We start from the raw sequence: 27335 nt of genomic DNA on the forward strand, positions 1-27335 counted from the left end.
GTGCCTGTAGTCCCAGCTACTTGGGAGGCTGAGGCACGAGAATGGTGTGAACCCAGGAGGCAGAGCTTGCAGTGAGCCGAGATCGTGCTACGGCACTCCACCCAGGGCGACAGAGCGAGACTCTAAAAAAAAAAAAAAAAAAAAAAAAAAGAAACACATCAACTAAACAAAACTATAGTCATGCATCACTTAATCATGAAGATATATTCCGAGAAATGCATCATTAAGCAATTTCATCATGTGAACACCATAGAGTGTACTTACGCAAACCTAGATTGTATCACCTACTATATACCTAGGCTCTATGGTAGAGCTTATTGCTCCTAGGCTACGAACCTGTATAGCTTATTACTGTACAAAAGACTGCAGACAACTGTAACACAATATATGTATTTGTGTATCTATTTTTTTAATGTTTTAATTTTGTTTTAAAAAAGACTGAGTCTCACTGTGACCCAGGCTGGAGTCCAGTGGCACAATCATAGTTCACTGTTACGTTACTTCAAACTCCTGGGCTCAAGTGATCCTCCCACCTCAGCCTCCTGAGTAGTAAGAAATACAGGTGCATGCCACCATCCCAGCTAATGGTGTGTGTGTGTGTGTGTGTGTGTGTGTGTGTGTGTGTGTGTGTAGATTGAGACTCACTTTGTTGTCCAGGCTGGTCTCAAATTCCTGGCCTCAAGCCATCTTTCAGACTTGGCCTCCCAAAGTGCTGGGATTAGAGGTGTGGGCCACCATTCCCAGCCCTTATATGTGTGTATGTAAGGTTTAGAAATGTGTATCTAAACAAATATAAACATAGAAAAGGTATAGTAAAAATCCAATATAAAAGATTTTAAATGGTACCTACATAAGGCATTTACCATGAATGGAGCTTATAAAACTAGAAGTTGCTCTGGGTCAATCAGTGAGTAAGTGGTGAGTAAATGTGTAGGTCTAGTACACTACAGGAGACTTTATAAACACTGTAAATATAGGCCACACTAAATTTATTTTTAAAAACTACTTTTCTTTTTTCAATAAGAGATTAACCTTAGCTTACTGTAACATTTTAACTTTATAAACATTTTAATTTTTAAAACTTTTTGACTCTTTTGAAATCAAATTTAGCTTGAAACACAAACACATTGTACAGTTGTAAAAAGATATTTTCTGCCAGGCACAGGGGCTCACACCTGTAATCCCAGCTACTTGGGAGGCTGAGGCATGAGAATTTCTTGAACCTGGGAGGTGGACATTGCAGTGAGCCAAGATTACACCACTGCACTCCAGCCTGGGTGACAGAGCAAGACTCTGACTCCAAAAAAAAAAAAGTTAGAATGGCGATCATTAAAAAGTAAGGAAACAACAGGTGCTGGAGAGGATGTGGAGAAATAGGAACACTTTTACACTGTTGGTGGGACTGTAAACTAGTTCAACCATTGTGGAAGACAGTGTGGCGATTCCTCAAGGATCTAGAACTAGAAATACCATTTGACCCAGCCATCCCATTACTGGGTATATACCCAAAGGATTATAAATCATGCTGTTATAAAGCATATGTACACATATGTTTATTGCGGCACTATTCACAATAGCAAACACTTGCAGCCAACCCAAATGTCCATCAATGATAGACCGGATTAAGAAAATGTGGCACATGCACACCATGGAATACTATGCAGCCATAAAAAAGGATGAGTTTATGTCCTTTGTAGGGACATCGATGAAGCTGGAAACCATCATTCTCAGCAAACTATCACAAGGACAGAAAACCAAACACTGCATGTTCTCACTCATAGGTGGGAATTGAACAACGAGAACACTTGGACACAGGAAAAGGAACATCACACACTGGGGCCTGTCGTGGGGTGGGGGAGAGGGGAGCGATAGCATTAGGAGATATACCTAATGTAAATGACAAGTTAATAGGTGCAGCACACCAACATGGTACATATATACATATGTAACAAACCTGCATGTTGTGCACATGTACCCTAGAACTTAAAGTATAATTTAAAAAAAAAAAAAAAAAAGGCAGGGCACAGTCACACACGCCTGTAATCCTAACACTTTAGGAGGTGGAGGTGGGTGGATCCCCTGAGCTCAGGAGTTCAAGACTAACCTGGGCAACGTGGTGAAATCCCGTCTCTAGTAAAAATACAAAAAAATTAGCCGAGTGTGGAGGTGCACACCTGTAGTCCCAGCTACTCGCCAGGTTGAGGCAGGAGAATCGCTCGAACCCAGGAGGTGGAGGTTTCAGTGAGCCAAGACTGCACCATTGCATTCCAGCCAGGGTGACAGAGTAAGACTCTGTCTCATTTAAAAAAGAAAAACACACACACACACACACACACACATTCTAGCCGGGTGTGGTGGCTCATGCCCATAATCCCAGCACTTTCAGAGGTCCAGGCGGGGGGAACCACTTGAGTCCAGGAGTTGAAGACCAGCCTGATCAACACAGTAAGACCTCGTCTCTACAAAAAAAAACTAAAAAATTAGCCAGGTGTGGTAGCACGTCTGTAGTCCCAGCTACTCAGGAGGCTGAGGTGAGAGATCACTTGAGCGCAGGAGTTTGAAGTTGCAGTGAGCTATGAGCACACCACTACACTTCACCTGTCTCAAAAAATATTTTTTTCCTTTCTCTATATCCTTATTCTAAAGCTTTTTTCTCTTTTTAAAAGTGTATACTTTCTTCAAACTTTTTTGTTAGAAACTAAGACACAAGCCAGGCCCGGTGGCTCACCCCTGTAATCCCAGCACTTTGGGAGGCTGAGGCAGGCAGATCACCTGAGGTCAGGAGTTCCAGACCAGCCCGGCCAACATGGCGAAATGCTGTCTCTACTAAAAATACAAAAATTAGCCAGTTGCGGTGGCAGGCAACTGTAATCCCAGCTACTCGGGAGGCTGAGGCATAACAATCATTTGAGCCTGGGAGGCGGAGGTTACAGTGAGCCAAGATTGCACCACTGCACTCTAGCCTGGGTGACAGGGAGACTCTTTTTCCTGAGCTTATACAGCTAATAATTACTATAAATCAGGATTCACACCCTGTCTCCAAAGTCCACATTCTTTCATTACTTACACAAATGAATTTGAAAACTGGATATAAATACTTAGTCATAAATGCTCACAAGCTCAAAACACCTGAGATATCACCTAATCCAACTCCTTTATTTTGTATATAGGGAACTCAAAAAGACTAATCTATTTACCCTAAATACCCTATTATTTTCTAAGATAGCAGTTCTCAAACTTTTTGGTCTCATGACACTTTATTTATTTATTTATTTATTTTTCTTTTTTGAGACAGAATATCGCTCTGTCACAGGCTGGAGTGCAGTGGTGCGATCTCGGCTCACTGCAAACTCCACCTCCTCGGTTCAAGCGATTCTTCTGCCTCACCCTCACAAGTAGCTGGGACTACAGGCATTCACCACCACGCCCAGCTAATTTTTGTATTTTTAGAGAGACAGGGTTTCACCATGTTGGCCAGGATGATCTCAATCTCTTGGCCTCGTGATCCACCCGCCTCAGCCTCCCAAAGTGCTGGGATTACAGGCGTGAGCCACCTCGCCCGGGCAACACTTTACATTCTTAAAAAGTATTAAGGTCCCCAAAGACTCTTTATCTATGTGGATTATATCTACTACTGTTTATTATATTAGGAATTAAAACTGAGACCTTTTAGAACTATTAACCCACTTAAAAATAATAAACTCAATATATAATATAAATAACATTTTTTGAAAATGATTATTTTTCAAAACCTAACAATAACAAGAAGAGTGCCATTATTTCATATTTTTGTGAATCTCTTTAAAGTTTGGCTTCATAGAAGACAACTGCATTCTCAGATTTGCTTTTGCATTCAATCTGTTGCATATATTGGTTTGGCTGAAGTATATAAAGAAAATCCACCCTCATATAGATATGTAGTAGGAAAGGAGGACCGCGCAGACCCCATGAAAAGCTCTCATGGTCCCAAGTTCTTTTTTTTTTTTTTTTTTGAGACAGAGTCTCAATCTGTCACCCAGGCTGCAGTATAGTGGTGTGAGCTTGGCTTAATGCAACCTCTGCCTCCTGGGTTCAGGCAATTCTCCTGCCTCAGTCTCCCAAGTACCTGGGATTACAGGCATGCACCACCATGCCCAGCTAATTTTTATATTTTTAGCAGAGATGGGGTTTCACCATGTTGGCCAGGCTGGTCCTGAACTCCTGACCTCAAGTGATCCAGCCGCCTCAGCCTGTGATTACATGCATGTGCCATCGTGCCTGGCCTCCCTCCCAAGGTCTTTAGGTTATACTTTTAACAATGATTGCTTTAAAGTTTATACTCCTCCAGCCATCTTTCCTAAGGACTTGAAGAAACTAAGGTGAACTGACATATATCTGTTGGAAAACGTGAAAAATCTGCTTTATACTGGGCACTTCCCTAACCTAGAATCTCCTCTAGAAATCTCTGAAGTCTACTCCAGATGTATATGGGGCACAAAGTCAACCCTATTTTTCTTATAATCTTTTGTAAATGGCAACATAGTATGAGAAAAAAAATCAGTCTAGATTGCAGCAGCCTACTGCAATAGAAATGAGAGTATCTGGGCATCAGCACAAACTAAAGTTACAGAAAGGATGGCAAACAGTTCCTGTAATTAGCCAAATAGTAAATATTTCAGATTTTAGGGGCCATGTCGTTGATGTCAGATTTTAGGGGCCATGTCGTTGATGTAACATGTACGATTATCCTTATAGTGTGAAAGTAGCCATATACAATATATAAAGGAATGGTAGTGGATACATTCTAGTACAATTTTATTTAGATCTAACCCTTAGGCCATGGCTAGCTGAATTCTGTTTTAGACAAAACTGATCAACCTCAACAATACAGTGACTAAAACAAAGCCATTTTATAAAATCAGATCTCTTTTCTTATCTACAAATGGATTTTACTCCTTGTAAACCCTTATAGAAGCATACTTTCTTCTCAATGAGGAAAGAGGAGGCACAATGAATAATTTGTAGGAACTTTCAATCAATAATTAAAAGCTATTCAAATACCTAGAAACGTAATTAGGAAAGGGCAATATATTCTTTTTTTTTTTTTTTTTTTTTTTTTTTTTTTTTTTTTTTTAGATGGAGTCTCACTCTCTCACCAGGCTGGAGTACAATGGCTCTATCTCTGCTCACTGCAACCTCTGCCTCCCAGGTTCAAGCAATTCTCCTGCCTCAGCCTCCCAAGTAGCTGGGATTACAGGTGCACGCCACCACGCCTGGCTAATTTTTGTATTTTTAATAGAGATGGCGTTTCACCATGTTGGCCAGGCTAGTCTCCAACTTTGGACCTCAGGTGATCCACCTGCCTTGGCCGCCCAAAGTGCTGGGATTACAGGCGTGAGCCACCACACCCGGCCAGAAATGGCAATATATTCTACAGAATGACAAAATATTTTAGAATAATAACTTTGATAGTAAAATGTAACACTTAAAGATATACAAAAATTATCATTCTTGGTATTTATTCCTTCTAGTCAATTTTTTATTAAATAAGTAGCTATATAATTATACAGTATTCCAAATAATGAAAGAGTTCTTAAAATTCAAAAAACATACACGTAAATGAAACTAATAAATTTTAATGCATTAATTACTTGAAATGTAAATTTTCCTCAGAAGGTACAAACATAAAACTCCAAAAATAATTAGATAATCCACATATTGGCAGAAGATGTTCATAAACAACATAGCTAGCAAGGATTAAGAAGGAGACTATATAAAGAACTCCCACAAAACAACAAGAAAACACAGATCAAGATTATGGTGATGTAGCAGTTTAAATTCATCAAAGTGACAAATTTTTAAACTCCAGCCATACCACGTGATTAGGTGATGTGAAGCAATGAGAACTGAAACACTGCTGGTGAGATGTAAACTGATACACTACTTTAGAATACTGTATTGTATTGGAATACGATACTTTGGAAAAGAATTTGCATTATCTTGTAAAGTTCAACATTTTCACCTTATAAGTCAGCAATTCTACTTCTAGGAATATATGCAGAAAATTCTTGAACAAGCACAAAATGTATACGAAAATGCTAATTAATTGGTAAATAAATGGTCATGTCATGCAATACATTACAATTGAGAAAATGAACAAAACTACATGAGTCAATGTGGATGAATCTCAAACAATAATAAGCACAAACAGTAATTAACAAAAAAAATGCATTCAGTATGCCGCATTTACCTTAAGTGCAAACATAAAAAATAAAACTCTTTATTGTTTAGAGTTATATACACGTAGTAAAGGTATAGAAAAGACAAAAGACAGCACCAAATAAAAGCTAGTGGTGTTGGGGGTCAGGCGAAGAAGAGGAGACAAAGCAATTGTAGAGGGGTAACCCAATTTCATAAACAGTGATCCTTTTTGTATGCTTAGAGTATTTCAAAAAAAAAATTGAAGCTATACATAAATAACTTAACTTACTTTGGCTTAATTAAAAAAAAAAAAAAAGACTACATTCTTCCAAACCCAGTTTTTAGCTACCTGCAAGATGAGCAAAGGGCAAACATCAGCCAGAGCTTTTCTGTTTACTCAACCACCTTACATTGCTAAAACAACTGCTCATCTTTGAATATAGTGCGCCACCTTGTGTTCAAAAGCTTTTAACGTGTATAAAATTCTGAGACCCATGTTTGTAAACAGGGCTTCCTCGGAAAAAAAATTAGGTTGGTGCAAAAGTAATTGCAGTTTTTGCCGCAACTATTTTTTTACCACCCTAGTATAAATTCCTTTATGCTGTGGCAATAGATTTACCATTATAAAGATAAGTACATGTAAAAACAACATTAGAAAAAATTATTTTGATTCTAAAGAAATTAGAAATGCTTTATATTTATTTCTATTGATAATCTTTTTGAGCTTTCATTTTGCTGTACTTTCAGAAGATAACTTGCCTGTTTTCCTTGATTTTAAGTATCCAAATTTTTTAAATGACTAAAATTCAAAAATTATAGATATTTAAAATGCTACAATACGCTTTCATAAAGAAACTTACCTTTGAATGAGTGATTGATAAAGTGTCTACCCATACACGCCAGCCACCCCACTCATATTTGACTGCATGGTAAAGCAGGATTCTGAATATGGCATATACCATTTCCGTTATCTTTTGCTCATCTGAATTCTTAGGATTAAAATAGCAGAGAGAAAGCATCCATTCTTGCCACACAGAGCATTGTAGCAAGCTCCTGAAAATTATAAGAGGGTACTAAATTACTGAAGAAAAAAAATCATCTAAAAGAAATCTAAAGGTTTAAAACAAAATAACCCTGCCCCTCCCTTCCCCCCCCAAAAAAGAAACACATTTAGTTATATATTAAGAACAATTCAACAATATGGTACGAAAAATTCTAACTTAACTATGTGGTACATTATTTACATACTCTTAATAAAAAAATAGAAAAATCATTTCACAATATTTTTAAAGCAATTTTTCTTAGATAAAATGGGCTTATACAAAAGTACATTTGAATATTGCAAATAAATGCTTTCTGATTCAGCTTACCTCCTGTTTTCTCTACTGTTATTAAAAAGTTTAATCATGTCAGAAAGAAAGGCTCTGCGAACCTCCATGCTCTCTGGGCACTGGGGAGAATTTCGAAGTAGGGTCGCAATTACTTTTAGTATCTCTGTAAGACAGTTTATAAATAAGTAAAAACCAAACTCAACAAAAAACTCATGATAGAACGTCATCGATCTATTGCAATTTCTTTAGTTTCTCTAACACAAATGTCTACCAAAAACATCCTCTTCTGTTATTAAAAAAATCACCTATGGAAAGAAATGACAATACATTCATTAGAAAGCACTTATAAATATGAAAGGAAATTTCTTTCATGATTCAAATGTGCAAAAATAAAGCTGAACTTTAAAAGGTTAAAATAAAACAAGTTAAATTATAAATGAATTAAATGTCAGTGAAACTGCTTACTCTCTCTAAGATATACCAAATAGTAAAGTTGATCTTAAAAACAAGTAGGCCAGGCGAGGTGGCTCACACCTGTAATTACAACACTTTGGGAAGCTAAGGTGGGTGGATCACTTGAGGTCAGGAGTTCAAGAGCAGCCTGGCCAACATGGCAAAACCCCATCTCTACTAAAAATATAAAAATTAGCCAGGTGTGGTGGCGTGTGCCTGTAATCCCAGCTACTCAGGAGGGTGACACAGGTGAATCGCTTGAACCCAGGAGGCAGAGGCTGTAGTGAGCCAAGATCGTGCCACTGCACCCCAGCCTAAGCGACAGAGCAAGACTCTGTCTCAAAAAAAAAATAATGAAATAAAATAAAAAAACACTATAATCAAAATCTCAGAAAAAGATAATAAATTCTTAGATTCCTCATCATAATTTATGGTATGCACACATAGTCTTCTACAGCTGGGATTATAGGCGCCTGCCACCACGCCTAGCTAATTTTTGTATTTTTAGTAGAGACAGCATTTCACCATCTTGGTGAGGCTGGTCTCGAACTCCTGACCTCGTGATCCACCTGCCTCGGCCTCCCAAAGTGCTGGGATTACAGGCATGAGCCACCACACCCAGCCTACCATAGTGAATTTTTAAAGGTGTGAAGATTTTCTTTCATAGTCTTAAAAGTAAAATTAAACACAAAAAACCCAAAGGAAATTAAAACCTATTCAACATCCCATCTCCCCAGAAAATGCAAACTAAACTACTATTGTAATGGTCTTAGCATAAAGCTATTTAAATCTCCAGAATTTCGCTTAAATTAGGCCAGGCACAGTGGCTCATGCCTGTAATCCCAGAACTTTGGGAGGCTGAGGCAGTTGGATCATTTGAGGTCAAGAGTTCAAGACCACCCTGGCCAACATGGCGAAGTCCCATCTCCACAAAAAATACAAAAATTATCCAGGCCTGGTAGCAGGTGCCTGTAATCCCAGCTACCAGGGAGGCTGAGGCAGGAGAATCGCTTGAACCAGGAGGCAGAGGTTACAGTGGCTGAGATCCTGGCACTGCACTCTAGCCTGGGCGACAGAGCACGACAAGACTCGGTCTCTAAATAAATAAATAATCTCCAGAACTTAGCTTCTTAGCTTAAATTAAAACAAAACAAAAAAAATTATTTTAAAAATATGCACTTAGACTAGGTGCAGTAGGCTCATGCCTGTAATACCAGCACTTTCGGAGGCTGAGGTGGGAAGATTGCTTGAGCGCAGGAATTTTAGACCAGCCTGGGCAACATAGGCAAAATAATCACGTCATGTTTCTCTGAAAGCTGAGGAAAATTAAACTTCAAAGCCATGTGCTTTGAAAATTAGCACTGGAGTACCAAACACACAAATACACCTAAACACATAAAATGTAATTAAATTTCGAAACTCTACAAACTAATAATTTTAATAACATGATCTTAAAAAGCAAGATGAAAAAGGTATACTTTATATAAATGCTTAAGAATTCTAAATATCAAAAGAAAAGACTGTTTAACAAGACTATCTTCATAAACAATAAAGAAGACATATTTTTCTATTTTAAATTTGGTATTTTTATATTCACAGTAATTTAACATAAAACTACCTCGATGGTTCATGTAATTCTGCCTGACATCACTAAATAGCACAATCAAAATTTTGCTGAAAGTCTGAACATATATTACATCAAGACCTTAAGCAAACAATTCTTCAAAACCTTTATATAAGAATTTCCACATAACTTAAGGTTGATTCGAAGGAATACTCAATATAAAACACAAACAAAACTAGTATAATATCATCATCCTTAATGAAATATTCATCTAACAATCTGTTTCAACAACATCAATTTTAGGTTGTTCACAGTGACTTTCTTTTTAAGTAGCAAAAGGTAGTTTTTGTTAAAGTATATAAAATACATACGAGGGTTTTGTATCTTTACTGAAGAATCAGGATCTGGATGCTGTTTATGTATCACCTGAGTACCAATCTGTTCTATAAGAATCTACAGAAGTAAAACAATGGATTACATTAGCAAATCACTGGATTAGAATCACTATTAATGAACTTTAAGTACAACACTAATCAAAATATAGTATATTTTTAAGTCCAATATTGTCATGCTAACTATTAGACTTCTAAAATAACTACAGCATTATTACTCTATGTTTTCTTAATTATAAAATGAGACATCAAATAGTTAATACAATGGAGGGAATACTTAAACAGAAATAAACTGTTTAGAAATTCACAGATTAATAATAGATTTATAAAAATGCAGCCACATCTCCTTTATATCATTTCAAAGCTGTACATTACAAACTTAAATGAGCTGGCCAGCATGGTGGCTCATGCCTGTAATCCCAGCACTTTGGGAGGCTGAGGTGGGTAGATCGCCTGAGGTCACGAGTTCGAGACCAGCCTAGCCAACATAGCGAAACCTTGTCACTACTAAAAATACAAAAATTAGCCAGGTGTGGTGGCGTACACCTGTAATCCCAGGTACTGGGGAGGCTGAGACAGGAGAATCACTTGAACCCGGGAGGTGGAGGTTGCAGTGAGCCAAGACTGTACCACTGCACTCCAGCCTGGGTGACAGAGGGAGACTCTGTCTCAAAAAATAAAATAAAAATAAATGATCTTATTTACCCACACAATGTTAAGAGGCATTTTTATAATAAGAAATTTAGAGGAGTAAATCCTAAGTACGTTCCTACCTCAAAGAGCACATTATATGTGGTCATTGTGATTAAATTTGTCTGAAGCATGAGCCTTTCAGCTAGCAATGAAAACAATCCATGTCCAAGCATGACTTCTGCTTTCCTCCTGCAATTACACAAAAAGAAATCATCAAATGTAGAGCTTTTCTGTGCTCTACTTAATATGCATGCTGGATGAAGGAAATACAAAATACTTTTTCACATTATAAACAATTCCCAACTCAATTACTCTCCCAATTATCTTCAATCTAGAACTTTAAAGGCCACAAAACCTTTAAGCAGAGAAATGCTAACTATATAAGCATAGCCAAAGTTAAAAATTAAAAAAAAAAGACAAGTTTGCCTATGCTACAGCACAGCAAAAACCTCCTCCAAAATCTTCAGAGCAGTTATTTATTTAATGAAGTTGCTACAATCTACCAGCACTAACTTAGTCTCCCCTGGGGATGATCATCTAAAGCACAATAAGTACTTAAGTAGAAAAACCATGTGGAGAAAAAGTAGAAGAAATGTAATATAATTTTTAAAAATAAATACTATGAAAACATATATACCAAAATTAACCTTCCAAGCATAATTCAGAAACTAAAGGATCACAAACTTTAATTTTACCCTTGGGGTCAGCAAAGTTTTTCTGCAAATGGCCAGGGGGTAAATATTTTAAAATTTGTGGACCAGGTGATTTCTGTCACAACTCAACACTGTCCTTGTATCATGAAAGCAACCACAGATGATACACAAATAAATTATTGTGGCTTTTTTCCAATAAAACTTTATTTACAGGTGGCTAGCTGGATTCCTAAAGACTGCAGTTTACCAACACTTGTTCTACCCCCAAAATTTTCTTTTTAAAATAAACTACTTCTGGTACAAAGAACAAGAGGTAGAACATGAATATCTGTATTCAGCTAAGAAAATAAGCACGGAAGTTTCAGTTTTGAGTTACGCATACAGCAGAACACACTATGTGACAAACATCCAGGTTACTGTATTACTTTATAATATAGATAAAGCAAAAATGGTGTGAGTCACCTGAAATCAAGTCTCCATAGCTTCTTGAATGCAAGCTGTCCAAACTAATTCTCATAATTCACATTAAATATATGAATAATTTAAATAATTTTATGTACAAAAAAACTATTCCTGTTCAACTTAATTTTTAAAATATGTACTAGTGGGATTACATTTATACAGCAATTTATGAATAAAAATAAAAGAAAAACTAGAGGACTATAGAACAAAATTACTACTGCAAAGATTTATAAAATAAATAAGTAGAATACAACAGTCCATCTTAGATTTCGGCATACTTACTTTGGGGCCAGATGTTTTAAAAAATAACCCATTGCCTTAAGAGCTTGTACCCTGATTCCTTCACTTTTTGATGCCAGAAGTTTGTAGATAACACTGAATGAATAAAAATTTAAAACAAATTATTTTGAGTATAATTTTTAAATGGAAAAGTTTAAAATATATACTTTTCATATTATTATAAACCTATTTCAAATAATATGGAAGGAAATTTAATATACATTTCTGTATATAAAAAATCTGCTTATCTCAGGTAGAGTTCCTTTCAACGAAAACTAAGAAATGAGAAGAAATTCGAATATAAGAAATGAGGTGACTTTTCCATGCACATACTTATATGTAACGTGTGCATCAAGCTAGCTTTCAGACACTTTTTTCCTTCTGCTACAGGCTTATAAATGTCCTGAAGGTTACCAACTTGTTATTTTAAGTCAGTAGAAAGCATTCTCTAATGGTAGCACATATTTAAATTTCTAAATAATTGTCACTATGAAAAACAAGAGAGCAGGCTAATAATAAATGATAATCAGAAATAATTACAAAAGTAAAAAGATTTACAACCAAAGAACTGCTAAAAATAAATTTCCCATTCAATTCTCAAAAATTATATAGTAATCTAATTTAAGTTTTAAAGATCTATGAGGTGGCCGGATGCAGTGGCTCACGTCTGTAATCCCAACAGTTTGGGAGGCCAAGGTGGGCAGATCACCTGAAGTCAGGAGTTCAAGACCAGCCTAGCCAACATGGTGAAACCCCATCTCTACTAAAAATACAAAAATTATCTGGGTGTGGTGGTATGTGCCTGTAATCCAGCTTTTCAGGAGGCTGAGGCAGGAGAATCGCTTGAACCTGGGAGGTGGAGGTTGCAGGGAGCTGAGATCACGCCACTGCACTCCAGCCTGGGCAACACAGTGAGACTCTGTCTCAAAAAAAAAAAAAAAAACAAACAAACAAAGATCTAGGAAGGCCTTCTGATTTTAGTATAAGTAAAGTATAATGAAACCAAAATTAAACTGATTCATTACAGCATTCCCTTCCTCATAAATATTTAGAACAAGAACAGTAATTAGAAACTCTTATAATTACTTTTAAAAATTAAGGATATCAGTATTCTCCTAGATCAAAATTTTGGTGTTTAGTAAGTCAGAAAACATTATGAACAAAAACGAAATAATCTTCAACCTCTAATGATCAATAGAAAAGCAAGTATATAAAAAAGAAGTTTGATTCCTTTTCAAATATGAACTAAAGGCATTCAGGCCCATATCATATTGTAACTGTGTAATTTTGATTCAAATCTTAGTACAAAAACTTAACAATCATTAGGAAAATACTAATATGTTGTATGTTTCTTTTCTTCAAGGATTTAAATTCAGCCAAATAAAAATTAAACTTTTAAAAGAAATATTAATATAATACCAGTTTAAAATCACAATAGTTTTTTGAGTTTTTTTGCCCAAAGATGGCAGATTTGAGGGCTTTAGCATTTCTCAGCCACTTGGAAATAGCAAGATAGTACATAAAAATCAACTGTGAGCTTTAATTCAGGAAGAAAAGCAGGACTCCACCAGAATCATGAAAGGCACCCTAGTTCCCAAGAGCACTTTGTTTCTCCCAAAACCTGGAGCTAACTGGGAAAGACGTATGGAGATACTGTGAGGGAAAGACACCAGGAAAAGTTGCAGGGACCAACAGCAGGACGCCATTTTGAATTCAAGCACACACAATTCAACCTGGAAATCTGGCAGTGTGGCTGTGCAGGCATGCCAGAGATTAGAGTCCCTGCTTTGGAGCCAGAATTGTGAAAACTGCCTCAGCAGTAGGTGTTATAATTGTACTCTACCCCGTTGCAGGCCTGGGGTGGGAGGAAAGCTGTTACAGCTGCAACATCTCCTGGACAAGACTTGGCAGGCAGAGGCAGCTTGGTGACCTGGAACCAGTCTGCATGTATCATTGCTGGGTGCTCCAGCCTGCTACCCTGACACTGTGGTGCAGCAGGGCCCTCTCTGCTCCACTCTCAGGCAGAAATCCAGGCATTCAAGCCACTCCACCCTTCGTAGACACAGATGATAGCACTGGACCCTCTTTGCTCCATGCCCAGGCAGATCTCCAGGCAACTGACGCACCCACTCTCACAGACTAGCAACCTGAGCCCTATTCCACGTGGTGCAGCAAGATGCACAGGCAGATCTCCAGGCATTAAATGCACTTGCTTGCCCAGAGTGGCGGCCTGAGCCACCCCACTCTTCCTTTGCAGAGATCCAGGTTCAGAGGGGTCCTCTATGCTTCGCGCCCAGGGAGATCTCCAGGCATTCAGAGCAGCTGCTTGGCTAGTCCAGCAGCCTGAGTCACCTCACCCCTCTGTGCAAAGATCTTGGTGCAAGGGGGAACCTCTCTGCTCCATGGTCAGGCAGATTTCCAGGCATTCAGACTACTCACTCACCTGGAACAGCACCTTCTGCACCATTCCTATGCAGAGATCCTGGTACAGGCGGCCCTCTCTGTTTCACAACCAAGCCTATCTCCAGGGATTCAAAGTAACTGCTTGCCTGGTTCAGTACCCTGAGGTGTCCCACATTCCAGTGCAGAAATCCTGGTGTAGGAGACCCTCCCCATTTCACAGCCAGTAGATCTCCAGGAATCTGGAAAACCCATTTTTCCTGGATTAGGAGTTTAGGCCATCCCCATTCCCATGCAGAGAACTTGGGGCTGAGGTTTCCCATCACTATTTTTTGTGCCCTCCTCCAGAGCGTAGGAGGGAGCCCAGACCACCATGCACTCCACACATCAGCTTATTGCCTGAGGCAACAGAGAGCTTCTCCCACTAAACAAGAGTCAAGTATATACCCAGCTACATTGGCCAAAGCCCACTCTTACTCATAACTGCCATCCAATGGCTTGTAGGTTGAACTGCACAGCCCAATATAAAATCTGCTGACGAAAGTGTATAAAGCTACAGAAGCAAAGCCAAAAGGCCCTACCCAGCATTCTCTATAGCCACACCCCCTATGAAGACAGGGAAAGAGAAAGAAGACAAAAAAAAAAATAACATTATAGAGAAAGAAAAAAAATCTTAAAAGCATGAAAATTATTACAAAAGTTAGAAGTGTCAGCATCTCCAAAGGAGAAGGAACCACCACAAAACTTCAGACACCATGAAAAATCTGAGTGTGGTGACACCATCAAAGGATCACACTGGCTCTCCAACCATGGTCCATAACCAAATGGAAACTCAGAAGAATTGACAAATAAATAATTCAAAACATGGACTGCATGGAAGCTCAATGATATCCAAGACAATATTGAAAATTAAAAGAAACTTCTAAAGCAATCCAGGAGATGAATGGGATTAAACATCTTAAAAAGAAATCAATCAGAGATCCTGGAATTGAAAAACTCACTTAAGAAATTACAAAACAAAACTGAAAGTTTTATCAGCAGACTGGACAAACCAAAAGAAAGAATTTCAAAGCTTCAAGACTGATCTTTCAAATTTAACTAAACAAAAATTTTTTTAAAAAGGTTGAAAAATGAAAAAAAGTCATCTTCAAGAAATATAAGACTATGTAAAGCAGCCAAACCTACAAATTACTGGCATTACTGAGAGAGATGGATAAAAAGAAAACAACCTGGAAAACATACGTGAGGAAATAATTCAAGAAAATTAACCTAATTTTGCTAGAGATATAGACATCCAAATACAAGAAATCTAGAGAACATCACAAGATACCATACAAAATAAACATCACCACAGCATGTAGTCACCAGACTGCCCAAGATCAATATTAAAGAAAAAATCTTAAAGGTAGATAGAGAAAAAGGTCAGATCACATACAAACAGAACCCCATCAGCCTAACAGCAGACTTCTCGGCAGAAACCACACAAGCCAGGAGAGATTGGGGGCTTATTTTCAGTATCCTTAAAAGGAAATAAATTTAGCCAAGAAATTTCATATCCACCCAAACTAAGCTTAATAAGCAAAGGAGAAATAAATGTTTTTCAGGCAAGCAAGCATCAAGGGAATTTGTTACCTATAGACCAACCTTACAAGAGATCCTTAAGGGAGTTCTAAACATGGAAATGTAAAAACACTTACTACCACAAAAATACATGTACATAGTTTGCAAACCTTATAAAACAACCACACAAAAGAAATTACAAAGCAACCAGCTAACAACTTCATGACAGGATCAAAATCTCACATATCAATATTAATTATGAGTGTAAACGGTCTAAATGCCCCACTCAAAAGGCACAGAATGGCATATTGGATAAAAAAACAAAACTCATCCATCTACTGTCTTTAAGAGACCTATTTCAGCTGGGCGCAGTGGCTCACGCCTGTAATCCCAGCACTTTGGGAGGCCGAGGCGGGCGGATCACAAGGTCAGGAGATCGAGACCATCCTGGCTAACACAGTGAAACCCCGTCTTTACTAAAAATACAAAAAAAAAATTAGCCAAGCATGGTGGCGGGCACCTGTATTCCCAGCTACTCAGGAGGCTGAGGCAGGAGAATGGCATGAACCTGGGAGGCGGAGCTTGCAGTGAGCAGAGATCACGCCACTGCACTCCAGTCTGAGCGACAGAGCAAGACTCCATATTAAAAAAAAAAAAAAGACCTATTTCACATGTAACACCACTCATAGGCTCATAGTACAGGGTTGGGGAAAGATCTATCACACAGACAGAACGTAGAAAAAGAGCAGGTGTCACTATTCTTATATCAGATAAAACAAATGATAAACTATCAAGAGTTAAAAAGGACAAAAAATGGCATTGCATAAGTGAAAAATAGTTCAATTCAACAAGGAAACTTAATTACCTTAAATATATATGCACCCAATAGTAGAGCAATCAGATATATAAAACTACTACTACTACTAGACCTAGGAACACACTTAGTCACACAATAATAGTGGGGGATTTCAACACCCCACTAACAGGCATTAGACATGTCATGGAGGCAGAAAACTAACAAATAAATTCTGGACATAAATTCAACACTTGACTAATTGGACCTAATAGACATCTATGGGATACTCCACCCATCAACCACAGGATACACATTCTTCTCATCTGCACACAAAACATACTCCAAGATCAACCACATGCTTCGCCATAAAGAAAGTCTCAATAAATTCAAAAAATTGAAATCATGCCAACCATATTCTCAGACCACAGTGAAATAAAAATAGAAATCAATACCAAAATGATCTCTCAAAACCATACAATTACATGGAAGTTGAACAACTTGCTCCTGAATGACTTTTGAGTAAACAATGAAATGAAGGCAGAAATTTAAAAATTTTTTGAAATAAATGAAAACAAAGACAACATAACCGAATCTCTAGGATACAGCCAAAGCAGTGTTAAGATGAAACTTTAGGACAGGCACAGTGGCTCATGCTTGTAATCCCAACACTTTGGGAGGTCGAGGTGGGCAGATCACTTGAGAGCAGGAATTCTGGACCAGCCTGGCCAACATGGTGAAACCCTGTCTCTACCAAAAATACAAAAAAAAATAGCTAGGCATGGTGGTGGGCGCCTGTAATCCCAGCTACTCAGGAGGCTGAGGCAGGAGAGTCACCTGAACCCGGGAGGCACAGGTTGTAGTGAGCTGAGATTGAGCCACTGCACTCCAGCCTGGGCAACAGAGCAGGACTGTCTCAAAAAAAAAAAAAAGGAAATTTTATAGCACATAGCACTAATGGCCTAAGTCAAAAAGCTAGAAAGATCTAAAATTAACAATCTAACATCACACCTAGAGGACCTAGAAAAACACAAACTATTAACCCCAAAGCTACCAGAAGAAAAAAAAAATAACGAAAATCAGAGCAGAACTAAAAACTGAGACCAAAAAAAAATCCATACAAAGAACCAACAAAACGAAAAGCTGGTTATTTGAATGGATAAAGAAGACTGATAGACCACTAGCTAGATTAAAAAAAAAAAATCCACATATAAGCACAATCAGAAATGACAAAGTTGATGATACAACCAATCTCACAGAAATACAAAAGATCCTCAGAGACGATTATGAACACCTCTATGCACACAAACTAGAAAATCTATAGGGAATGGATAAATTCATAGAAACACAAAATCAGGAAGAAATTAAAACCCTGAACAGACCAGGATTGAGCTCCAAAACTGTATACCTGCTTAAATTTGGCAGTGAATTTTTCTGGTCCACGATTTTTTTTTTTTTTTTTTTTTGGTTACCTACCAACCAAAAAAATCCTAGATGAGGTAAATTCACTGCCAAATTCTAGCAGATATACAAAGAAGAGGTGGTAGCAATCCTACTAAAAATATTCAAAAAACTTGAGTACAAGGAACTCCACCCTAACTTATTTTACAAAGCCGGCATCACCCTGATACCAAAACCCAGCAGAGACACAACGAGAAAGAAAACTACAGGCCAATATCCCTGATGAACGTAGCTGCAAAAGTCCCCAGTAAAATACTAGCAAACCAAATCCAGCAACACATCAAAAAGTTAATTCACCATGATCAAGTAGGCTTCATTTCTGGTATGCAAGGTTGGTTCAACATACACAAATCAACAAATATGATTCAATACAAACAGAATTAAAAACAAAACCATATGTTTATCCCAATAGATGTGGAAAAAACTCTCAATAAAATCCAGCATCTCTTCATCATAAAAATCCTCAAGAAACCAGGCATAGAAGGAACATACCTCAAAATAATGAGAGCCATCTAGGGTAAACCCACAGCTAACATTATATTAAACAGACAAAAACAGGAAGCATTCCCTTTGAGAACTGGAGCAAGAAAAGGGTGCCTACTCTTAACCACTCTTACTCAGCATAGCACTGGAAGTCCTTGCCAGAGCAATCAGGCAAGAAAAGGAAACAAAAGGCATCCAAATAGGACAAAAAAAATTCAAACTCTCTCTCTTCATGACAATATAATTCTATAACTAGAAAACCCTAAAGACTCCTCCAAAAGGCTCCTGTGACTGATTAAATGACTTCAGTACAGTTTCGGGATATAAAATTGATGTATAAAAATCAGTAGCATTTCCAAACAACAACAACCTTCAAGTTCATATCCAAATCAAGAAAGCAATTCCTTTTATAATATCCATGCTCAAGGATTGGAAGAATCAATATTATTTAAATGGCCATACTGCCCAAAGCAATCCACAGATTCTATACTATTCCTACAAAACTACAAATGTGATTTTTCACAGAACTAGAAAAAAACTATAGTAAAATACATACGGAACCCAAACAAGAGCCCATATAGGCAAAGCAATCCTAAACAAAAAGAACAAAGCTGGAGTCATCGCAATACCCAACTTCAAACTATACTATAAGGCTACAGTGACCAAAACAGCATGGTACTGGTATAAAAACAGACACATGTGCCAATGGAACAAAATAGAGAACCCAGAAACAAAGCCACATACCTACAGCCATCTGATCTTTGACAAAGTAGAGAAAAACAAGCAATGGGGAAAGGACTCCCTATTCAATAAATGGTATTGGAATAACTGGTTAGCCACATGCAGAAGAATGAAACTGCACCCTTACTTTTCACCATACAAAACTTAACTCAGCCAAGTGTGGTGGTTGACACCTGTATCCCAACACTTTGGGAGTCCGAGGTGGTGGATCACATGAGCCCAGGAATTTGAGACCAACCTGGGCAACGTGGTGAAACTCTGTCTCTACAAAAAACGAAAACTCATCCGGGCATGGTGGCACATGCCTGTAATCCCAGCTACCTGGGAGGCCAAGGTGGGAAGATTGCTTGAGACGCAGCGGGAGAGGCTGTAGTGAGCTGTGATCGTGCCACTGCACTCCAACCTGGGCAACAGAGCAAGACCCTGTCTCCAAAAAAAAAAAAAAAACCTTTTAGCTCAAGATGAATTAAAGGTTTAAATGTAAGCCATCGAATTAGAAGAATCCTAGAAGAAAACCTAGAAAACACCATTGTGGACATCAGCCTCGGGAAAGAATTTATCACTAAGTCCTCAAAAGCAATCACAATACAAACAAAAATTGACGAGTGGGACCCAACTAAACTAAGCACTTAGGTACAAAGAAACTGTCAAGAGAGTAAACAGACAATCTACAGAATGGGAAAATACTGACAAACTATGCATTCGACAAAGGTCTAATATCCAGAATCTATAAGGAACTTAAACAATTGTACAAGCTAAAAACAATCCCATTAAAAAATGGGAAATGCCACAGACACTTCTTAAAAGAAGACATACAAGCGGGCAACAAACATATGAAAAAATGCCTAATTAACATCGCTAATCATCAGCAAAATGCAAATCCAAACAATGAGATACCATCTCAGACCAGTCAGAATAGCTATTACTAAAAAGTCAAAAAACAACTGCTTCTGGCAAAGCTGCAGAGAAAAGGTTACACTTACACGCTGTTGGTGAGAATGTAAGTTTGTTCAGCCTCTGTGGAAAACAGCTTTGGAGATTTCTCAAAAAACTTTGAACTACCATTCAACTCAGCAATTTTATTACTGGGTACATATCCAAAATAAAATAAATCATTCTACCAACAACACATGCACTCGTATGTGTATTACAGCACTAATCACAACAGCAAAGACATGAAATCAACCTAGGTTTCTATCAATGGTAGATTGGATAGAGAAAATGTAATACATATACACCAAAGAATACTACACAGCCATAAAAATAAACCAAGATCATGTCCTTTGCAGAAACGTGGATGCAGCTGGAGGTCATTATCCTAAGCGAATTAATGCGGGAACAAAAAGCCAAATATCACATCTTCCCAGTTATAACCAGGAGCTAAATAATGGGCACTCATAGACATAAAAATGGCAATAATAGACAATGAGGACTACAAGAAGGAGAGAAGGAAGAGGGAAAAGATTGAAAAACTAACTATTGGGTGCTATACTCAGTACTTGGGTGACAGGATCAATCACACCTCAAACCTCAGCATCACACAATATATCCATGTAACAAACGTGCACATGTACCCCCTGAATCTAAGATAAAGGTGGAAATTATTAACATAAATACATAATAAATAAAAATAAAAACCGTAACACACTAAGATATTTTAACATATCAAAAAACTATGCTTGCTGTAGCTTAACTCACAAATATCTGTGGTTAAAAATCACAATAGGGCTGGGCACGGTGGCTCACACCTGTAATCCCAGCACTTTGGGAGGCCGAGGTGGGTGGATCACCCGAGGTCAGGAGTTTGAGACCAGCCAGACCAACATGGCAAAACCCTGTCTCTACTAAAAATACAAAATTAGTTGGGTGTGGTGGCACATGCCTGTAATCCCAGCTACTCTGGAGGCTGAGGCAGGAGAATTGCTTGAACCCGGGAGGCAGAAGTTGCAGTGAGCTGAGATCGCACCATTGCACTCCAGCCTGGGCAACAAGAGCAAAACTGTCTCGAAAAAAAAAAAAAAAAAAAATCACAATAATTTCTTCAAAAGATAAACTCTAGACATTGTCTATGTACTTTCAAATAATGTTTTATTAGGATTAATAACATGAGAAGATCAAAAGAAGCTGAAATTATTGTATGAACCCAATAGTTATCCTACAAAAAATTTTAAAATTTCGAACACTCCTAACCAAAGCAGAATCAAACTAGTTTATCTGCTAAACATCAGCAGTAAGTTTTGTAAAAGTTAAATGGGCCTATTTTGCTTTTTGACCATAATTTTGTTCTTATTTAATGCACAAAAAAATACTTTACACATTAAAGGGAGGAAAAATCCTGTAGTGCTTCAATGAAATTTATATATTTATCTAATCATACAACAATGTATAAATACATGTACACTTCTCTATTTGGAAATAAAGTATAAGGAAGATAACAAAAATAACCCATGAAGAATAATATTCAAATTTGGAAGTATTTTCATGCAATCAATTTTACTATGGTTACATGTTTAAAGAAATAGATATGGATATTTTTGAATTGAAATATACTATGGTATGTACAGTATATTTTCAATGCAGAAAATATAATTCAGGCAAGAGAAACGCCCAAAAAGATAATCTGAATAGTAACATTATTTCAATCTGCTCATTAAAACATATAACAGCTCATTAAACTGGACTCAAATATTAAAAATTTATAACAATTTAAGCAGGGCATATGATGAGACTGACACTGAGTCACAAAACACAGTCACTTCTAAGGAAGGATAAGTCTTCCAAGCTGTTGACCTGAGTTTAATATCAGAGCTAATGTTTAAATGATTTCATGGTGGAGAAAAATTTATATTAAATAACTGAATATGAAAATTTCTGTCATTTGATGAAAATTAAATTGTCACTCAAATTTGGAAATGCTGCTGATGACTATGACACAGTTTGGCATGCCTATATTATCTGGCACCAGTAAAGACCATTCTCCCTCCAATTTTCTCCACTTGAGACTGTGCTTATACCCCCATTTAACTTTCAGTTAACATGAAACTTTTGCTAAATTCACCTCTGTTTTTTTCATGGTGGCCTTCAAAAATTATGGTGCTAGGCCGGGAGTGGTGGCTCACGCATGTAATCCCAGCACTTTAGGAGGCCAAGGTGGGCAGATCACTTGAGGTCAGGAGATCAATAACAGCTTGGGCAACATGGTGAAACCCTGTCTCTACTAAAAATACAAAAATTAGCCAGGCATGGTGGTGGGCGCCTGTTAATACCAGCTACTCAGGAGGCTGAGGCAGGAGAATCACTTGAACCTGGGAGGCGGAGGTTGAAGCGAGCCAAGACTGCACCACTGCACTCCAGCCTGGGCGACACAGTGAGACGCTGTCTCAAAAAACAAAAAAATTATGGTACTACATACTAAGTACCAAGGTAATCATAAACAGGTACTGAAATTATGTATCAATGTCCAGTTTGAATTTTCTCTCTACCCGACCTTCCACCATCTCTCTTTTTAAATCATCGAAAACAAAAATCCGTAATTTAAAAAATGTAAATACTGAATTTTTGGACCCAAAGAATACCTTCAAAGAACTCCAATTAGATTGAAGGGAACTATCCATCATTCAAAAATTATTTTTAAACTACATAATATAAACATTTAATAAATATTTCTACACAGTTTTTTTAAGTAACTGAACTGAATTTAAATGGGACTAAATCTTCACATTTCTATATACTAGTCCAAATTAGAAATTTTTTATTTCCTCACAGTAATAAATAAAAGACTGAGAAAGTAGCAAAAATTAAAACATACTATAAAAGCAAAATAGGGGGAATGATGATGCTAACATGGAAGTCGGCATTTTCCCTCCATAAAAAAAGACAGGAATAAAACCGAAAAAAATTTTCACTGAAAAGTATTTATTCTTGAGAAATTGCTAGAAATTTAAGAATATCAGGAGTCAGTGGCCTTGTTGATGAGACTACTCCTGTCATTACCACCCCAGTTTAGTTGGTAAGAACTGTAGTTTTACCATTTGGGGGCTGGCAGTAAAAAGTAGCACTGTTGCTTTCAGACAGGGCAAACCTATTCAGGGTAAGAAATGAAAACCACAGTTCCCCAGCTAAAAGTGGCAGACTTGGTTACGAATCAATGGGAGAAACCAGCAGCTTTGCTAGATCAGAGATATAGTCACAATTCAGGGTGAACAGCAGGCCAGTTAGACATTTAGTAGGCAGATATTAAAAAAGAGAGAACCATAGAAAGATTGAGATAAGTACCCCACACAGACCTAGCTGATTGAGAAAGTACCTATATCTAGGAGACACCTGGGTCACTAACTGAAAAAGGAAAGGCAAAAGAGACTAGGTAAGTAGCCACAACTTTGAATGCAATCCCTAAAAATACACAGATCAACACAGTGGGCCTAAGGGCTGAAGGAATTTTATCAGAACCTGTAGCTAAATCATTGACTGAACTCTAAGATATATAGAAACATGGAAAATCCTAAGAGTGCTATGGAAAGAAAAAAGGAAAAAGTAAAAATACTGGGCAGAGAAAAGTCAGAGCTGTAGACCATGGAGAAAACACAATCTGCAAACTAAATGAGGCAAATTATTTAAAACAAAACAAAAACCAACAACCATAGAAAAACAAAAAAAGTCCAGAGTTGCCCAGTTTTCAACAAAAATTACTATATATGCAAAAAAACAGAGTATAACCCATAAATCAGTAAAAGAGCAATAATCAAAAATAACTTGTAAGGTCCAAATGTTAGATTCAGCAAATATTTTTAAGGACTTGTAATAAATTACATTCAATAAATGAAAAAATAGTATGTTCAAATAATTGAATGAAACAGATTAACAATGAGTTCTCAAAAAAGTATAAAAAGACCAAATGGAAATTCTAGAGACAAAAAAGTACCATTTAAAAATCAAGGAATTCACTATAGGCATTCAACAGGAGACTCAGATGGCAAATAAAGAATTTGTGAATTCAAAGATAAATCAATATAAATTATATAGTCTAATAAACAGAGAAAAAAATGGGAAAACAAATTATTCAACCTTTAGACACTGTAGGACAATACAGTGTTCCAACACAGGTGTAGCAAGACTTCCAAAAAAAAAAAAAAGGCACAGAAAAGAAACATCTGAAGAAATAGGAATAAAATCTTCCAAAATTTAATGACGAAACATTTACTTACAGATTCAAACTCAATAAACCACCGAAGTGAAAGTAACAAAGTGAGTCACGACTAGGCCGGGCACAGTGGCTCATGCCTGTAAATCTCAGCACTTTGGGAGGCCGAGATGGGCGGATAATTTGAGGCCAGGCATTCGAGACCAGCCTGACCCACACAGTGAAACCCCATCTCTACTAAAAATACAAAAATTAGCTGAGCACAGTGGTACATGCCTGTAGTCCCAGCTACTTGGGAGGCTGAGGCATGAGAATCGCCTGAACCCGAGAGACAGAGGCTGTTGTGAGCCAAGACCATGCCACTGTACTCCATCCTGGGCAACAGAGTGAGACAGAGTGAGACTCTGTCTCAAAAATAAAAAGTGAATCACAACTGAACAAACCACAGTCAAACTGCTGAAATCCAAAGACAATGAAAAAAACCTTAAAAGCATCAAGAGAAAACTGACTGATGACATACAAAGCAACAACAATGCAATTCATTGCTGTCATCTCATCAGAAACAATGGAGCCCACAGGTCAGGGAGATGACAGTCAAGTGCTAACAGAAAACTGTAATTTAAGTTTTTATATCCAGGATAAGTATCCTCTAAAAATGGAAGCAAATAAAAGTATTATGAGATGAACAAAGACTGAGAAAATTCATTGCTAGCAGACATGCCTTGTAAGAAATAATAAAGCCCACCAAGATGAAAGAATATACTATAAAACCACCAATAAAAGATAACCTTTAAGAAAAAAAACTAAAATCAACAGGGGAATTTTGATCCAGCCAAATGGAGTCAGCCCAATAAAGCCTCTCTGTCCCAAATATTAATAAAATTATAGGGAAAAAAACACAAAAATCAACTTCCCAAGTACTCTGAAGACTAAACAAAAGCAGGTGCATTGTGTAGGGGAGTTAAAACTTGGAGAATTACTCATATGGATAGAAGAATCATTTTTTTCCTTTCTCTCTTCTTCTCTCTTCTGAATCTGCCCCTCTTTCAGGGCTGGATGTCAGAAGCTCAGGTGGCAAAATTTCTAAGAAAAACTATGCTTCCAGTTAGAGAAATCTAGAAATTAGGTCCTAGATAGAAGTGTGGGGAAGAATCCTAAATAGCAGACAGTAAGAGAAAAGGGTTCTCTAAATCTGTGTAAAAACCTGCAATAACCCCAAACTCACCCAAGAGATGCATGGGTGTGGGACAAACCCAAACCAGAATAGACGCCTTTCTAAATTTAATTACCATCCAATTCTCAGCCTAATTCCTGAATGAAGCATATGTATGTGAGGAAAATACAAGGCAAACTAGTCTGTCTCCCTGGATAGAAGGGTAAAAAAGAAAGAATGAAAGAAAACTCAAAGTAGGGTAAGAGAGGTTTGAAAAATGAAGGGACACTGGAACCATCCTGCACAGAGAAGAGGTGGAACTTGCAGCCTGACCCTTACCAGGTTGTCTATTTGCTAAACAACAACAACAAAACATGTGTTAGAGGATTGTAACAGGGCCCAGAGTTATGCTCTAATGTATCCAGGACCCACAATGTTCAGGACACATTAGAAGATTACGCAACATACAAAGAGCCAAGAAAATGTGATTGTTTCTCATAGGAAAACACAAACAACAGATGTCAATGAGATGAGCAAAATGTTGGACTTATCGCACAAAGACTTTAAAGGAGATACTATAATTATGCTTTAGAAAATAAAGGCTAACAAAGTTTAAATGAATTGAAAAAGTTCTCCAAGAAGAAATAATAGATGTTTGAGGTGATGGAGATGCTAACTACCCTGATTTGAATATTATACATTATATGCATGCATTAATATATCACAATATTGCATATAATATGTACAATTATTGTCGATTTAAAATATTAAAGAAAATAGTTCTCATCCAAAACTGAAAGCATAAAAATGAACCATATTGAAATTTTAGACTTGAAATGCATACTATCTGAAACAAAATGTGCATGAGATGGGTTCAATATCAAAATTTAAAACACAAAGAAAAAGTCCATAAATTTGAAGATCAAGTTTATTATACATATCAAGTTTCTATGTACAAACTACAATCTGAAAAAAAAACAAGACTGAAACAAACTAAACAGATACTTAAGGAGTTGCCTGACTCTATCAGAAGATCTAATACTTATTTCTCTGAAGACCCAAAGTGAAAGGAGAAAGATATAAGTGAAGCAAAAATTGAAAAAATAAGAACCGGCCGGGAGCAGTGGCTCACGGGCCGGATGCGGTGGCTGACGTCTGTAATCCCAGCACTTTGGGATGCCAAGGCGGGGTGGATGGTCAGGAGATCGAGACCATCCTGGCTAATACAGTGAAACCCTGTCTCTACTAAAAATACAAAAAAATTAGTCAGGCGTGGTGGCGGGTGCCTGTAGTCGCAGCTACTCAGGAGGCTGAGGCAGGAGAATGGCATGAACCCAGGAGGCGGAGCTTGCAGTGAGCCAAGATTGGGCCACTGCACTCCAACCTGGGCAACAGAGCAAGACTCCGTCTCAAAAAAGAAAAAAAAAAAGAACCTAGAACTTCTCAAATTTGGTAGTAATCACAAAGAAAACCATAATGAACCTATGAAAGGAGGAGGAGAGAGGTGGATGCAGTCAAGTGTGCCTGTAGTCCCAGCTACTGAGGAGACTGAGGCAAGAGAACTGCTTAAGCCCAGGAGTTCCTGGGCAACATAGTA

General features: G+C 37.5%; 1 protein-coding gene across 4 annotated transcripts in view; it reads right to left on the reverse strand.

The window, feature by feature from the left end:
• Positions 1–27335, reverse strand: part of LRBA (LPS responsive beige-like anchor protein) — a 793918-nt gene that overhangs the window by 638120 nt on the left and 128463 nt on the right. For all 4 annotated transcript variants that reach the window (XM_032148169.2, XM_032148179.2, XM_032148174.2 and 1 more), the window contains 5 exons: positions 12011–12103; positions 10694–10802; positions 9900–9981; positions 7551–7674; positions 7041–7233 (listed from right to left, as the gene is read on the reverse strand). In XM_032148169.2, the coding sequence (XP_032004060.1) occupies positions 7041–7233; positions 7551–7674; positions 9900–9981; positions 10694–10802; positions 12011–12103 (601 nt within the window). The remainder of the gene's footprint in view (positions 1–7040; positions 7234–7550; positions 7675–9899; positions 9982–10693; positions 10803–12010; positions 12104–27335) is intronic.

This window comes from Hylobates moloch, unplaced genomic scaffold, assembly GCF_009828535.3.
Source record: "Hylobates moloch isolate HMO894 unplaced genomic scaffold, HMol_V3 SCAFFOLD_3, whole genome shotgun sequence".
NCBI classification, from domain to species: domain Eukaryota; kingdom Metazoa; phylum Chordata; class Mammalia; order Primates; family Hylobatidae; genus Hylobates; species Hylobates moloch.